The sequence below is a fragment of the Boleophthalmus pectinirostris genome, unplaced genomic scaffold (genome assembly GCF_026225935.1).
Source record: "Boleophthalmus pectinirostris isolate CB_2022bp ecotype Guang Dong unplaced genomic scaffold, ASM2622593v1 HiC_scaffold_18, whole genome shotgun sequence".
NCBI classification, from domain to species: Eukaryota; Metazoa; Chordata; class Actinopteri; order Gobiiformes; family Gobiidae; genus Boleophthalmus; species Boleophthalmus pectinirostris.
This window is the reverse complement of record NW_026571133.1, coordinates 17360299-17375649: the sequence shown is the minus strand read 5'-3', so window position 1 is coordinate 17375649 and position 15351 is coordinate 17360299. Positions and strand designations below refer to the sequence as shown.

The 15351-nt window shown below is 36.9% G+C and overlaps 1 protein-coding gene across 3 annotated transcripts in view; it reads left to right on the top strand.

Moving 5' to 3' along the window:
* Positions 1 to 15351, top strand: part of tbc1d22a (TBC1 domain family, member 22a) — a 137325-nt gene that overhangs the window by 85853 nt on the left and 36121 nt on the right. For all 3 annotated transcript variants that reach the window (XM_020926539.2, XM_020926541.2, XM_020926540.2), the window contains one exon: positions 9240 to 9367. In XM_020926539.2, coding sequence (XP_020782198.1) covers positions 9240 to 9367 — 128 coding nt within the window. The remainder of the gene's footprint in view (positions 1 to 9239; positions 9368 to 15351) is intronic.

Below are 15351 nucleotides of genomic sequence, written 5' to 3'. Positions count from 1 at the left end.
CCTTCATCTCCTCCCTACTTTGTAAATGCGACACATTTATTCTGCATTTGTCCAACAACTTTCAGTGATAAACAAGCACTTATCATAGCAGGTTTTGTCGAGTGGTTGTGTTTGGGTCTAACCTTGGTGCTGCCGGGCCGTCCTGTCACCCGCTCAGTCAGCCAGAGGGAGGGAGCTGCCCCCTGCATTCAAATGGACACAAGTAGCAGCTCATACACCACTGAATGTCAGCCAAAGTCATGTGTATGTGATCAAGTCAAACTCATAGTGGCGATGGTACATGCACTGTGTGTCTGGGAGCGTGCTCGGAGTGACAATGTTGCTGTTAATGCTTCAGGCTGTGTACTTAGTATGTTGATGCGCTTAAACAGGCAGGTCTGTACTGTACATAAATTTTAAATGAGCCCCAAAAGATGAGAGCGAGAGATACCTTATTGATCCCAAGGGAAATTCAACTTACAACTTTGCTGAAATAAACATGCTCAAACTCGTAATATTTATAGTAAAAGTGTAAAATATGATGCGTGTGTGTGTATATATATATATGTGTGTGTGTGTGTGTGTGTGTGTGTGTGTGTGTGTGTGTGTGTGTGTGTGTGTGTGTGTGTGTTGTATATATATATATATATATATATATATATATATATATATATATAAATAAAATGTTCTGCTTATTTTCCCTTTTAAATCTTTTTTGTATATATAAAGAAGTGGCTTATACAACGATGCAGCTAATATATTGAAGGACTATTTGTTTATCAACACAGCGGATGCACGCAGCCTGAGTGCAGAAAGAGCCGCTGTCTGTGCGGTTCACATGAAGTTGCAACACTAGCTAGCAATGTTGTCAGGGCAATAAAACAGTTTATCGTTGTGTGATAAAATAAGTTATGAAGCTAAATTAACATTAGAGAGTGGAATACAACTCAATGCCCTATATTCGTTAAATGCAAGGGTGCGTAAATGACGAGAAGAAATGTCTCAAACTTCAGTAGCCGGAAATCCACTCATACCTGATCAGTACAACTAGCCCCGCCCCCGGGAGAGCCTGAAATCTTCTGAAATCCTACAAGACACTGACATGATACCAGACAGGACAGCGGCTCTTTAGAGCTCAAAATGATGATGTCTGATAATCCTGTCGTAATACTGATGTTTTACTGCTATGTTACAGGTACTATTTGGAAAAAACATGTACCAGTATTTAATTTTTTAAAAATTTAAATCTTTCTGTGTACCATCTTTCTGTATAAAAATCTCAAGTTACAACGTGGACACCTACTGCTTATAGGGAAATGCGGCCTTTTCTGTACTTTTTTTTTTCTTATATTCAGGTGCGCCTAGTAGTCCGGAAATTATGGTAGTTTAAAACAGTCCTGTTATGTAAAAAAAAAATTTATAAATGTACACCACTTATTAAATTCAATAATTCATATTTCTTCCCCAAAAAGAAGCCATAAAACTCTGACTGTGGATTTAGATAGTCCTGTCGTATAGCAGTTTGGGGCAGAGCCATTTCGGAGCATTACCACCTCCATAATGAGATCACACATCGCTTTTATCTTGTGTTACTGGATTGTTTTCCGCTCTGCTGTCGACATACCATCTGTTTTGGGGACAATGGCCTATCTGCTGCCTTGAATTACCTATCATCTCTTATCATATGGCCGATTATTGCATATTTTCCTCTAAAGACTGTAGTTTTGTCTTTGTGTTGGTCGGTTTCTGAGACAATATTACTTTTCGCACTGTAGATCTCAAATTGAGCAATGACTTTTATGAGAGTTTTTACTGTTTAGAAAGGGTTTCTTTCAAAACACTAATGTTTTATTCAGGCTTATCTATCTATCCTGGAAGTTAGCCTATATCCTAAAGCTCATTAATTTCAACAGTTTTCTAAGCTTATGGTAGCAAAGAGCATTTATTTTACACAGTTAAAAGTATACACATTTCTCAAAGTAGCAGAAAGCAGTGCTTTGTCTTGGCCTTGTATCGGTCTGTGTATCTGACGTTAGGACTTTACTGGTAAAGACTGAGGCGGACAGCACTATTTGTTAAGACAACAGGGTGCTGAGGCTGCGGGGGCGGGACACGAAACACGCAGGGTTCAGATTTTTGTCGACCCAGAGTTTCATTGTATTATGTTTTTGTGTGTGTGTGTGTGTGTGTTGCCAAGAGACCAAGACACTGCAGTGGGTCTGTCCCTGTCTGTCACCTTCATGCTGATGCACACATGCAGCCCCACACATCATGAGTGTGTGCAGAAACATTTGAAGAATCCTGTTTAAAAAAGATCTATTATGCTTTTCATATGTCGTATTAAATTATAACATCCACACATCATATACAATAAGCTGGAATATTTATTTCAAATGGCTTACAGAAATGGGCCCATTGACTTCTGTTCAAAACCACAGATCTGATGGGCTCTGCCTCTTCACATTGGCTCTTCATCGTAGCAAGGAGCAGCTTTTGAAACCAGAAGTTTTCTTTCTCAAATTAGGACAATACACAGTTACTCAAACATGCATGAATCAATAAATTTACAATGTTCAGTAAACTAATGATGCAAGAACAAAGATAACAGTCAACAGTCTAATTTACAGTCATATGTCCACTTAATCTAGAGCAAAAACATAAATTGTAATATTTAAGTCAAACTATACCTCCCTAATATTTAATAATAACTTTCTGTACTATAACAATAGCTTTCTGTAAATGCCCAGAGCAGATGTAATATTCACTGCTGGAGAATTGTCTTATTAGCCCGGCACCTTTGGCCTTATTCATTTTTCACATAGAATGATTGTAATGGGCAGGACACCTTTCATAAATGTAACTGTAAATGTTACTTGATATGTTATTAACTTTATCTAGGTTACTATTTCTGTAATTGTGTGAGGGCACTGTTGAGACTTTTACTCTTGTATCCTGTTGTTCCTGCCTAGGCCGGTCCCTCCTCAGACCCACCTCTTTGTAATTATTCCCCTCCTAATAGTGTACAGCAACTCACATTAGCTCCACTTGATGCTGTTGCTGTAGCTGCTCAGAAGACAGAACACTTTCATCGTGTAGAACAGTTTTTTGTGTGTCTTTTTTTTTTTTTTCTAATCTCTTTATCTCGTCTTATCTCTGTTTCTGTGTGTTTGTAGCGTGCATTAGCTCAAGTTCATCAACATGCAAATTGCCCAAAGGTGAATTTATGGAAATGAGAAAATTGCTGGTATGGTGCGCTATTCCCACTTGTATAGAAAATCTGTTGCTACTGTTCAGAAATCCGTTAGAAAATAAGTTGCAAGCAAGTGGCTATGAAGCTAAAGTTAAAACTATACTTTTTGTTGTTGTTTTTTTTCAATTTATTTTTCACAGTGTTCAGCATTACATATGATCTACATACACATGCATGTAACATATATGCACATACACATTTACACACTCATACATCATACATAAACTACATAGACAAGTCTATACTGTACACATACATTTTCATTTCCATATACGGCATATGGCAAAATAGACGTCACACTGTCAAATACATGGACACACTAGGGTCAAGCTTATATGTTTATCACCACTGTTTGGGTAGGCCTGTCACATAATTACTATATCAACTTATCATTCTATACATGATAGATAGAACAATATATTTTTCAACTCAGTATTTATCGGCTGTATATTTTCTTTGCAATAGTGTTGGTTTATTTTATTTATTTATTTATTTATTTTATTTTAGCTGTAATATGATAAGATTTTAGCTGTGCTGTAGAGGTTGAATAAATAACTTGTATGGCTAATTATTGGTTAATTCTCTTATTTACTTGTTGCAGCTCAGACCTTTTGAATGGTACTGTCTGTTTAAATGATTATCCTACCTAGCTTGGTTTTGTTCCTTTTGTGTCAGTGGTATAAAACAAGTGCAATATTATCATTTACCACAGTATTTCTCTGTAGCAATATATCATGAAATGTTTTATTGTAAATGGGACTACCATTATTGCTTTTCTGTACATGACATTTATTTCCCATTTGTTTTAATAATCATTTTGCACAAATAAAATGTCATGTTATAAAGTAGTAGAAATATAATAGGAACAGTAGAGCAATAGTGCGGAATGTGTAAAGTTAGCCTGGTGGCGTTTGCATGTGTTTTAATCAAAGTAAACACAGTAGACGACAAAGCAGCACAGGCCTGCAGTCTCTCTCTCTCTCTCTCTTCTCTTTTGTGTTGGTGCAACATAATGAAACATGGAACAGGCCTTTGTTCTGTGTGAGGCTCAGATAATGTAAAAATCACCACCTAACCCTGCTTTATATTTATACATGAAAGGGGAGAGTAGGTGTAGAGTATGCAGAGAAAGTAATTACCTTTCCTATGTATAACTGCCTGTAACCTTGCCCAGGTCCTCATTATCATCTATCTGTTTTATAAATACTAATCTTTACACTAGTTACAGTTCACGTGCTCATTCTGTTTATATCAAACTGAGGAGTACTTGTGAAAATGGCCCCATGAGCTAAATCGTAAGCCTAGCTCACTTTAGTTACTTTATGACCTATGACCTTTCACTGTCCACCCACATCTGTACCGCCACAAGCAAGTGTCTCCTATAGTAAGACTGTCCACAACTGTAGTCATCAGTATGGACTCACCACCTAGTCAGTGTATGAGTGAACCAGTATTTTGTCTGCGTCAGCCATCTTGACTCTCCCAGCTGGATAGGAGCCATGCAGAGGTTAAAAGGGCATTCATTTTAGCGCTTGTACTTATTGCAGTTCTTTGGGGTTCCCACACATCATGGAAAACCTGGAAAATAGTTGAGCAATAGCCCAGTCATAAAAATGCCTGTGTCAGCCCCCAAAGACTGGACACAAGCCAAAGGTGAAGAAGTCATAAGTTTTACTGCTTGTACTTGCACTTGTTCATACCACAGACTTACTACACTATCATTGAAAACTATGAATATAATAGATACGTCACAATCCTGTAAATAAGTGAAGTTTATGAAATCATGAAACTTTGTTAAAATGAAATATATATTTTGAACTATTATTTTGTTTTTCTTTTTTTTTTCCGTTGCCAGTAAGCGGTTTAGTTTTAAAGGACTCATATTGCTCTATTTTCTGATTTATGTTATGATGTCGTTCCTCATCACAAACCTGGAATTGTGTTCTGTTTCATTCACACAAATCGAATTTAGGATGATTTCTTTTCTCAAACACAAACCACTGTTTCACCTTGTGATGTCATGTGGTAATACAGGGAGTCTTCCACTGTGTTTTTAATACATACATCTTCACTAGAATCATTTGGATAATTTCAGCCCTGGAATTGCCAAATTCTCCTGAACTAAAGGTAGCTGTTAACATCAAAACTGCTTAAAGACATCACAAGATGGAAAAGAGTATTATGAGCTTTGAGTATGCAGACAGATTAATAATAATGAGTTTCTCAAACATGTGTGAATGAACCAAAACACAACTCCAGGTATGTTTTTGATGAGGTAACAACTTTGGCTTAAAGCTCACAAATCAGTTTTGTGTTGGGTCAAACTCATTTGTACAATCATTTTAGACTTCTAAGTTAAATAGCACAAGACTGCAATTCTTTTTTCTAATTTACAGGCTCAATATAGCTGTGTTTTAGTTGTAAATGTACGTGCACAAAATTGTAAAATTATCCTAAAAAAGAACATAATCTTGTTATTCTTGTATCATTTTCAATGTATTTACAATTACAACTGAACAAATGTGTCATGGAATATCATTTTTCCTTGTCTCTCAATGTCAGCCATCTTTTCTCATCCCCATTCCCGTCACCCATAGTGCCTCTTTCGCCGCATATTTGGCCAAGATGCTAATATTAGGCAGCGTGGGATCATTAGTGTAGTTTAATATCATCTACAGTTCCTCTCTCTTTCCTCGTCTCTGCTCTGATATGTCACAGTGATGTATTCTCTGTTAACTAGCTTCTCTTGTTTATGCATTTACAGCAGCAAGTGATAATTAAACTGAGGAGAGAGAGAGAGATGGTGTTCTCTTTTCACCATATTTAAACCTGTATGAAAATATACACCTGTCATTACATTACAACATCATTCCCCACTAATTCAAGAACATAATGCAACAATAGTGTATTTTCAGTATTTTCAGTCAGACACAGGCAAGCTACATTTCGATATTATCTCCTTCTTTCTTGGACTATATATGTTCAGATCTAGGGCTGCAGGACGAAGGGCAAACCAACCAAAACAATTTTAATGATCACAGTTAGCAAATTATAAACTCTGCAGTTTTTAAAGTAACATAAGCTCATGATTACCATTTTAAACTTGATTTCAGTACTGAGGAAGAGCTTGTCAATTCCACAGTGCTATTGATAATTAGATCGACAACCCTATACAGAATCATATTCTAGAAACGTTATTGTTGAGTTTCAGATAACATCACAATCATTTTTTGCAATCAAGACATTTCGATTTCCATCCACAAAATGGCTTCAGGATGGGAGATTGATTGCTTGTTCATATCATCACCATTGAAACCTTTGCTACATCAAACCATTCCTGGACTACACCATCTCATTATAGGCCAATAATATTTAATACAGATGGGGAGCAGCTATAATGAATATTGTTAAAATGCATTTTTGTTACAGTACAAGAAGATAATGGGTCTAGTCACTAATAAAAAATCACCAGGTTAAACATTTGTCCATTTACTTTTTTACTTTCATAGCTTAGTACACTACACTCATTAAGGAAGTCTGGCTCTTGCCCCCTTCTGGGAGTATGATATCGTCACATAAAACCCCTAATTTTCCAATCCCATGGAATAGATTGACAGGTGTCTCTTACATGTTTATTATGGACTGCACGCCAACCTATGTTTTCAGTCATTGTCACTACATTAATGCATATAGCTTAAGCTTGTCAACCAGAAGAACAAAGAATGTGAGAAAAGGATGCTACAGTTGCCTCCTAACAGGGTTCTCTGGCAGCTCTATAATTATGGATGTGTTATTATGTGACACTGTGGGCATGAGTGTCACAGGGCTGATGACTGCGAATAGGACGCTGCTGAATACTGAGCAATAATGTGGAGGTTTTGTTATGTAAAGTAGCATTAAACAAGCATTTATCAAGAGGCAGAGTAGAGAACAATGCTGTCACAGTTAGGTTGTCAGTGTGTATTAATATCAGCCGTTTCTGTAATGTTGGCAGTTATTCACAAAAATGTAAAGAAAGGTGTGGAGGGAAAGAAGTTTAAATGCTGCAAAATAATTTAGTTGAAATGCATCATACTGTGTCCATTGTTAGAGATCTTCACTCTCATTATGTATAGATTTTTACAGAGGCAATCCAGAGTCCTTAATATACCTACCATTAGGATTTGGAAATAAAACAAAAAATCATTGACTGACCATGATGTTTTGTTATGTTTTATTTAAATGCTTTTCATTATTTCATGATCATTGACAAAACAGACTGTTAATGACTAAAAAGAAACAGACTGTTAATAAGGAATGAGATATAAACTGTTAATAAGTAATAAGAATAGTCAAATTCATTCCTCCAAAGTCTGAACAAAGCAGCATATCTTTACTGACAGACTGGCTGCAGTGAAGAACTCGCCATTAAAAAAACTCAAGCAGATCATTGATTTAAAACAAGTTAGTCTGAATTTATTAAAATCTTATTAATTGCACAGTTTGCCTATGCATGTTTTGGACAGTAAGAGGGACATAACTGAGAGAACCTGGGTATTCCAAGAAAAAAAAAAAAAAAAAAAAAACAGGTCAACTATACAGCCTGTGTGTTTTTGTCTTATTGTAGCAAATATGTGCTGAATCAATGTGGAGTATAGAATGTCATTTTATCCCACTGTTTTTGTCATAATAATGTTTGTGTATCTGACAAAGGGCTCACAAATGCATAAAGAAAAATAAGATAATGTTATTTTACAGTCTACTGTCTGTCCACTGGCAGTTGAGTAAAATGAAATATTCATAACACATCAAAAGGCATTGTATAATGAGTAAGGCACAGTTTGTTTTTTACAATATGTTTGCTTATTATACTTTCAACAAATAAAAAGTTGTAAAAGGTTTCTCTCCCTGTAGACTGTAATAAGGGAGTGATGAAATGTGCTCCATAGTGGTTTGTTTAAATTGAGACTCAAGCAACAATATTAAATACACCAAAGATGACTAATTACGGGACGTCATTACTTTTAAATGTACGCAGTCAGATGTAGCCTAATAGCCTGTAACAGTGATTACTTACTCTAGCTCATTCCAGGTTTGATGTGATGTTCCCTATGATAATTACCTCTCTGTTACTTAACGCTACACTTGAGTGGTAAGAGGAAAGAAGATCAAACCATTTCTACTGCCACAGATGTATCTGTACAGTATGTCTTAATTATTATTTTAAAGACGTGATTGGTACAAATCCATTTTTTTTTTCTTTTTGGTAAATGGTCCCTTGCCCCTCCATGGAGATGTTACTGTTATGTATAAAGTGTTTCATAGTATGGCATACATTTTTTTCCATCTCCATGATGACATGATGCTACCGGACCAAGTGACAGTTCTCAAATTAGTGGGGAAGTAAGTGCAACATACAAATTACAAAAAAGGGGAGAAATACTTATAGCTACATATAGTTATATAAGCAGAATATTTTGCAGGCTTAAAAATGGTCCATTGTTTTACAAAATACTGTATGAGTGTCACCTTTCCCTGTATCAAACCCTGTATTCAAATATCAATTCTCCACCACCAAACCACCTTCTCATTATGTCGTAAAGGTGCACTTCACAACTTTTCTGGTGGATTCGCTATTTACTTGTTTCCTTGGAGATGTTATTGCTTTGTCTGGAATGTTCCATGATATGACTTTAAACATATCCAGCTAGCATTTATTCATTACAGGTGTTTCTATTGCTCAAAAATACCATTCCTTCTGTAAATAGGGAGAGAATTGTAATGTAGTGTAATGCTGTAACCTGCTTGTTTCACTTGTGATAGATGGGTTTAATCTATATTGTGGAACATAAAGCAATAACAAATAGCAAAGCAGGTGTCAGACCCTCCACTAGAAATATTCCACAGTACACCTTTAAGGAGGTACAAAATATCAACACTGCAAAACCTTTTCAGTCACAGGCACATCAACATGATCACACATTTTGCAGATTTTTACTGTTGTACTAAAATGTTGTAATTGTTTTGTCAGAATCTGTGCACCGCCACATGCACCAGTACGAGGTGGAGTACCTACAGTTTGCTTTTCGCTGGATGAACAACCTCCTGATGAGAGAGCTGCCTCTGCGCTGTACTATCCGACTTTGGGACACCTACCAGGTACGAGCCCATTCCACACGTTCACAGTGGAGTTTTACCACTGCTGAGAGGGGGCTGCTGTCTGTAATGGGCCTGTGTCTCTGCGTGGGATTCCTCAAAATGGGGAATGTTCTCTGATAATGACATCCATGATTGCCTCCAAAGTGTTGTGTTTCTAGTTCCCACTGTTTAACTCCAGCCAAGACAAATAACAGAACTCATAATGCAGATGTATTTAAACGGGATAAAACTGAGACTTGTAATAAATACTAACAGAAGTCTAGGGCTGCAGAATTTTGGGAACAAAATCAAATGGATTTAAAAAAAAATTTTAATGACGAGAAATTAAAAAGATATTTGAAATTTACTATGACCAGAAGTTCACATTTTAAACAGGTGAATTTATTCATGAGATAAGACTGTAATATCAAATGCTAATTTTTCCCTTTTCTTATTTATACTTTTGTTTGAACAGGACATTTCATTCCTAATATTAGAGGCCTCCATCCTGTAGTTTGCAGTAGCTCTCAATCTTTTCTACAAGCAGAAGTAGTTATTTAGTAGTAATTAGTAGTTCACAATTGAAAAAATATTTCTGCATTTGATGAATCTGATAGCCTTAAACCACAGTGCATTTTATTGTTGTCAGTGTTTTGAGAGAAGTTGTTTTCAAAATTTAACTTTCTATTTCATAACCATTGTATACTTACATTTGTCTGAATGGAGAAAGATTGATTTCTATGTCTCTATAACACTGTATTATTTGACCCCAGACAGAAGGACAGCCAAAGAACAAGCCATTACCTTTCATGACTTAATAGCTTGAACATGCACCCTTGATCTATACTCTGAAACTAGATCTGTATCATTATGAGGCAAAAAACTTAACAGATTCATTCTCTCTCTTTTGAACTGCAGCCATTGCTCTTTTCCTTGTATTTTGCTCATTTCAAGGTCCTCTTTTGTGTTTTTCCTGTTCAAAAGCATTGTAATTGTGTCTGTAACTCATCTTAAACTGCTCTTTCACAAGCACACAGGGTTTAATAGGCAGTCGGACACTTACACCACATAGTTAACCTCCGTCGGCTTTGTCAATAACATCTAATGCCCGCTATTGATCGAGCAGTGTGTGTCCAAACGCACTGTGTCTGTGAGAAGCGGGCCAGAGGAAAGTATATTGGATTTTCCTGTTGCTGCAGAGGTCAGGAAGGGCTGTTTTAGCATTTGAAAAGGTGTGCAAGAAAGAGGAGTGGAGGAATTGAATGTTAAATGGTCTTTCCTGTTTCATATAGAGAAAAACAGTCCTTATTTACGTCAGAGAGTGGTAGAACTGGAGCCATTACAGCCTCTCACTCGCTTTTCCATGACAACAGCCCACAGAGTTATTCATACATCTTGTAGGCATTTGTGAAAATTCTGTGTAGGAATGGACTGTATGTCGGCATATTTTATTGGCTGATAGTGGACAGTTTGCACAGATTGGGCGATATTTGCCCATGGTTCATACCCAGATCATCCTCAGTGCATCAGATCTGTTCTTTTTGATGAGTAAAAATAGAATAAGAAGACCAATTAGACTAGAATATAACATGTAACAAATTATTTTATATCCCAGATAAGTACATTTTGTCATTATTTATTTATTATAAGTGAAAAATGTATTTGTGAATTTTACTTATATTTGTGTGCCTTGCTATGGCTTTTTAAAGGTAAATATTGGTATCTGCAAATCAGTTATTACCCATAGCAACCAATGATCGGATATCTGTATTAGATATCCCGATTTCTTAGTGGCTATAGCTTTGTCCAGCAAATCTTAGCTGGTTATTTGAGGACCAACTTAGATACATCAAGCATGCCAGTGGAACAATTTTTGCATCACAAATCGTACCAAAATGAGTTTGGAAGTCAACCACAAGGGCCAACATCTCTGCTGCTGTCACATTTCCACCGTGTTAGTTTTAATATTTACTGTACTGCTAATGGTAAAGAGCAGCACTAGTCAGAGCAGTGGGACCATTCTACCACCTACACTGTTTAACATACGTGCTATTAAAGGAAAGAAAAACAAACAAACAGTAAGCTAACATTGATGGTTAATTGGATAAATGTTGCTTTCATTTAAATAGGGCACATGGGAACTTCAACAGAGCCTTTTTTTTTTACTTATTTCACCTGCATGTTTTAATGAGGCTGAACTGACTTTGAACTTGTAGCAGTGAGACAGATTGTAACTGACAGCGACAATGTCCACTTCAAAAATAGATCTTTTTATGGTAAAGTTAAAGACTGAAGCATCTGTCATGCTTACTGTGTTATTTGAACTATATTTTATAACTATAACTATATATTTTATGTCAACTTTAAGCTCTGAATCCTGCTAAATAATTTGTGGATGTAGGAGTTATTATTCTTTTTTTCTTTCTTCACATTTCCATACCAACCTGCCAATTGTGTCATAATTTTAGCCTCACCAAAAGATTTATCCAACATTAAAACTGATTCTGGCTCCCATTGAAATGCCCTCCACTCTGTAAGTTATGGGAACAGCAGTTTCTCTCACCACCTCTTGACCCTGAAACAGTTTTTGTGCCCAAATCCCTTCATAATTACCACAATTGAATTAAAAGCTTGCAAAAGATTGTGACTTCATCATTGCAATTAACCACTGGGCTGCTCCTCCAGGTCTGTGTGTCTGTTCCAATTGTGAGCTGGCAGAAGAAGCACAGACATGACACTGCCTGGAAGATGCTATTCGATCTGTTGGCTTTCATTGAATAAAATGGCTCAAAAATTCACTCATGACTCTCAGCTAGCTAGCCAGACTCGCACATTTTACTTTTAATTCCAATGGTGCCAGTGCTTAGAAAAGAAATGTTACTTTTAAGGGGTTGTTAAAATTGGTAGTGTGTCCAGTTTTGGGTGTGGAGTGGTGAAGGCCAACTTTTGATAATGGACCTGAATAGTGACCACAAGACCTATCATTTTATTTGAAATCCATTTCTAAAACTTTATAAACTGAAAAGTTATTAAAGCATTTTGCTGAAGCTTTCATTTTAAATGTGCTTTTTGGACTTAAAACAATCCTGATGCCTTTTAACTCTTAGATTTTTGAAAAGTTAATGGAAAAATGAATGGAAAATTTACTTCTGGAAAAGGAGCGGGCGGTCACTGTAAAACTCTATACTGGATGGAAAGAGGCAGAGACCGAGAGAGCAAGAGCGACAGACAAAGAGTGACAGACAGAGAAAGAGAGACAGACAGAGCGAGAGCGACAGAAAGCCAGAGAGAGAGAGAGCGAGAGAGTGAGAGAGAGAGAGCGAGAGAGAGAGAGAGAAGAGAGAGCGAGAGACAGAGAGAGAGAGACAGAGAGAGACAGAGAGAGAGTGACAGAGAGAGAGAGACAGAGAGAGAGTGACAGAGAGAGAGAGACAGAGAGAGAGTGACAGAGAGAGTTTCTAAAACTTTATAAACTGAAAAGTTATTAAAGCATTTTGCTGAAGCTTTCATTTTAAATGTGCTTTTTGGACTTTTTGGAGAGAGTGACAGAGAGAGAGAGAAAGAGATACTTTATTGATCTCGAGGGAATTTCAAATTTTGCTGCAGCAACATTTACATTTCACTTCTCAGTTGCCTTTGTCTCAGTCAAAGGTAATGCAGTAACATTAGTTGCAAGTGTTGTTGCAAGTTAATAATATATTTTTCCTTGCAAATAATGATGTCGATATTATAGGTTAGATGCAGTAAATTCCTTCTTTTTTATTGATGTACGTATTTGTGTAAGTTTTTCAAAGGCCTAGGATCAACCCTCTCTCATGGCTTTATTCATTACTTTATCCACAGTGTTTACAGCTTGTCCAGCTTGACCTCTGTAGGCACAGATAGATAGGAATAATGTTTTTAAAGCAGGGTATCACGTACAGTGGAGTTCGCTGCAACCAAGGGGTATAGAATGCTTTCACTTGCTCTATAAAGATAATTTTATTCTATTCATCCTCAAAGTATGTCCACCCTCCTCAACAAGATGGACAATGCAGGGGGCAGTATTACCATTTGAAAAACCACCAATGCATGCTGTTTATACAAATTACTCACCTGTAGAGTAGTCTGTCTGCACCGAATCTGGAGCCAATGTTATTAAATATTGTCAGAATTATTACATTTATTTTACAAGATTCATTGAAATCAATAAACTAATATGCATGACTAGCAAATCTGCCAGTGTACATCATATGCCCAGACAACATTTTTAATCATATCTTTTGCTCTACCTTAATGCTAGTTAAGTGTGCATTCTACTGTATTCTCTGCATCTAATTTACAGAGTTCTGTCAATAGTCATTTAAAAAAGGCATTTCTTTGCTCTTGACTTCATACAGTTTTCTGACCTTGTTTTGTGTGCTACAGATGAACAGATTGTCCTGTTGAGGCCTCCGTACTCTTGGCGGTTATAAACAGGAAGTCTTTGGCCTTTTGCTCTATGCCTGTTTGGATGTGTGTGTCTGGTTCCTCTGGGCGTTTTAACCTGAGTGTTGTAAGTCTCCGCTGTGGGCTTCTCTCTGCGGCGCTGCCATCTGTTCAGTCCCTCCAACAGAAGACAGCTCTCCCTCTGTCTCACAGCCGCTGTGCACTACATTTTTACACTATTTGTGCTGTATAACTTCAGGCAACAAGATACTCTATATCAAATACAATAAGGCCATTTTCTGATATTTTAGGGAAGGTTAGTAATGGGCCAAGGAATACATGTTTTCAGACAGAGGTGTAATCAATAAAGAGAAAAAAAAAAGAGAGAGAGAGCGAAGTTAATTAGAACTGCAAAAATGAATCCAGAATAATCTAGTTGACAACTAAAATAATTGTATTCATAGTTCAATGAGGTTCATTTGGTCTTCCGATAATTTATGTTATTAGGTTCTGACAGTTTCGACTGCTCACTAGCGATCTTCCTCAGAGTGGTCGCAAGATGTTGCTATGACGTGGCTGGTCAGCTGTTTTATACAGGTTTTGGCGCTGTCTTCCTATTGAAGGAGGCAGAATGACAGCGCCATCTGCAGTCCAAGTTCCTCAGGATAGTATCCCAGGTGTGTGAGAGTAAAATAAACCGTTGTCCCGGTTTATAGTCCCGTGGGGATGTTTCCATATTTCGATTGCCTCTTGAATCCAGCGACGATGTTTGTTGCCCTCTGTTCCAATGATGTTTGCTCCATCCCAGGATTAAAGAGGCAATCGAAATATGAAAACGTGCTCACGGGACTATAAACCGGGACAAGGTTTTTTTTTTTACTCTCACACACCTGGGATGCTGTCCTGAGGAAGTCAGACTGCAGATGACGCTGTCATCTTGCCTCCTCCAGTAAGAAGACAAAGAAGACAGCACCAAAACCTGTTGAAATCAGCTGACCTGACACGTCACAGCAACATCCCATGACCACTCAGAGGAAGACCGCTAGTGGGCAGTCGAAACTGTCAAGTATGAAAACAAAGTCTTGGTTTGAAAAAATAACCTAATAACATAAATTGTAATCATATTTAAATAATCATTATCTAGAGCACATGCCAGAAGACTTTTTATAATAAAGACGGAGGCATTATTAAATATAAATGTCAACATGTTATCAATCATTCTCTTCATTTATTAATATTCTCTACCTAGAACCTTATTTTCTTTGAGAAAATGTATTTATTAAAATCTAAATATTTAGAAATAATAATTTAACAAGTTTAACAAAAAACAAGATCTTCACAGTCCAAAAAGCTTCTAAATTAAAACCACACTGTGTAGCCTTTCTGGTCGGGGGGCTTGCCACCTGCTTGTCTCCATGGTAATATTATGTTCACCTTTCCACCAGATTTGACCTGTTATTTGGCTTGGTGACTTCTTCTACTTGCCCCAGTGGATATAAACTTGTTAAACTACATATAAACTACATTCAAGCATTCTAGGCAAAGCAATAAGATCTCCAAGCTGATAGGACAGTCATTAATCATATTTCTGTTACATT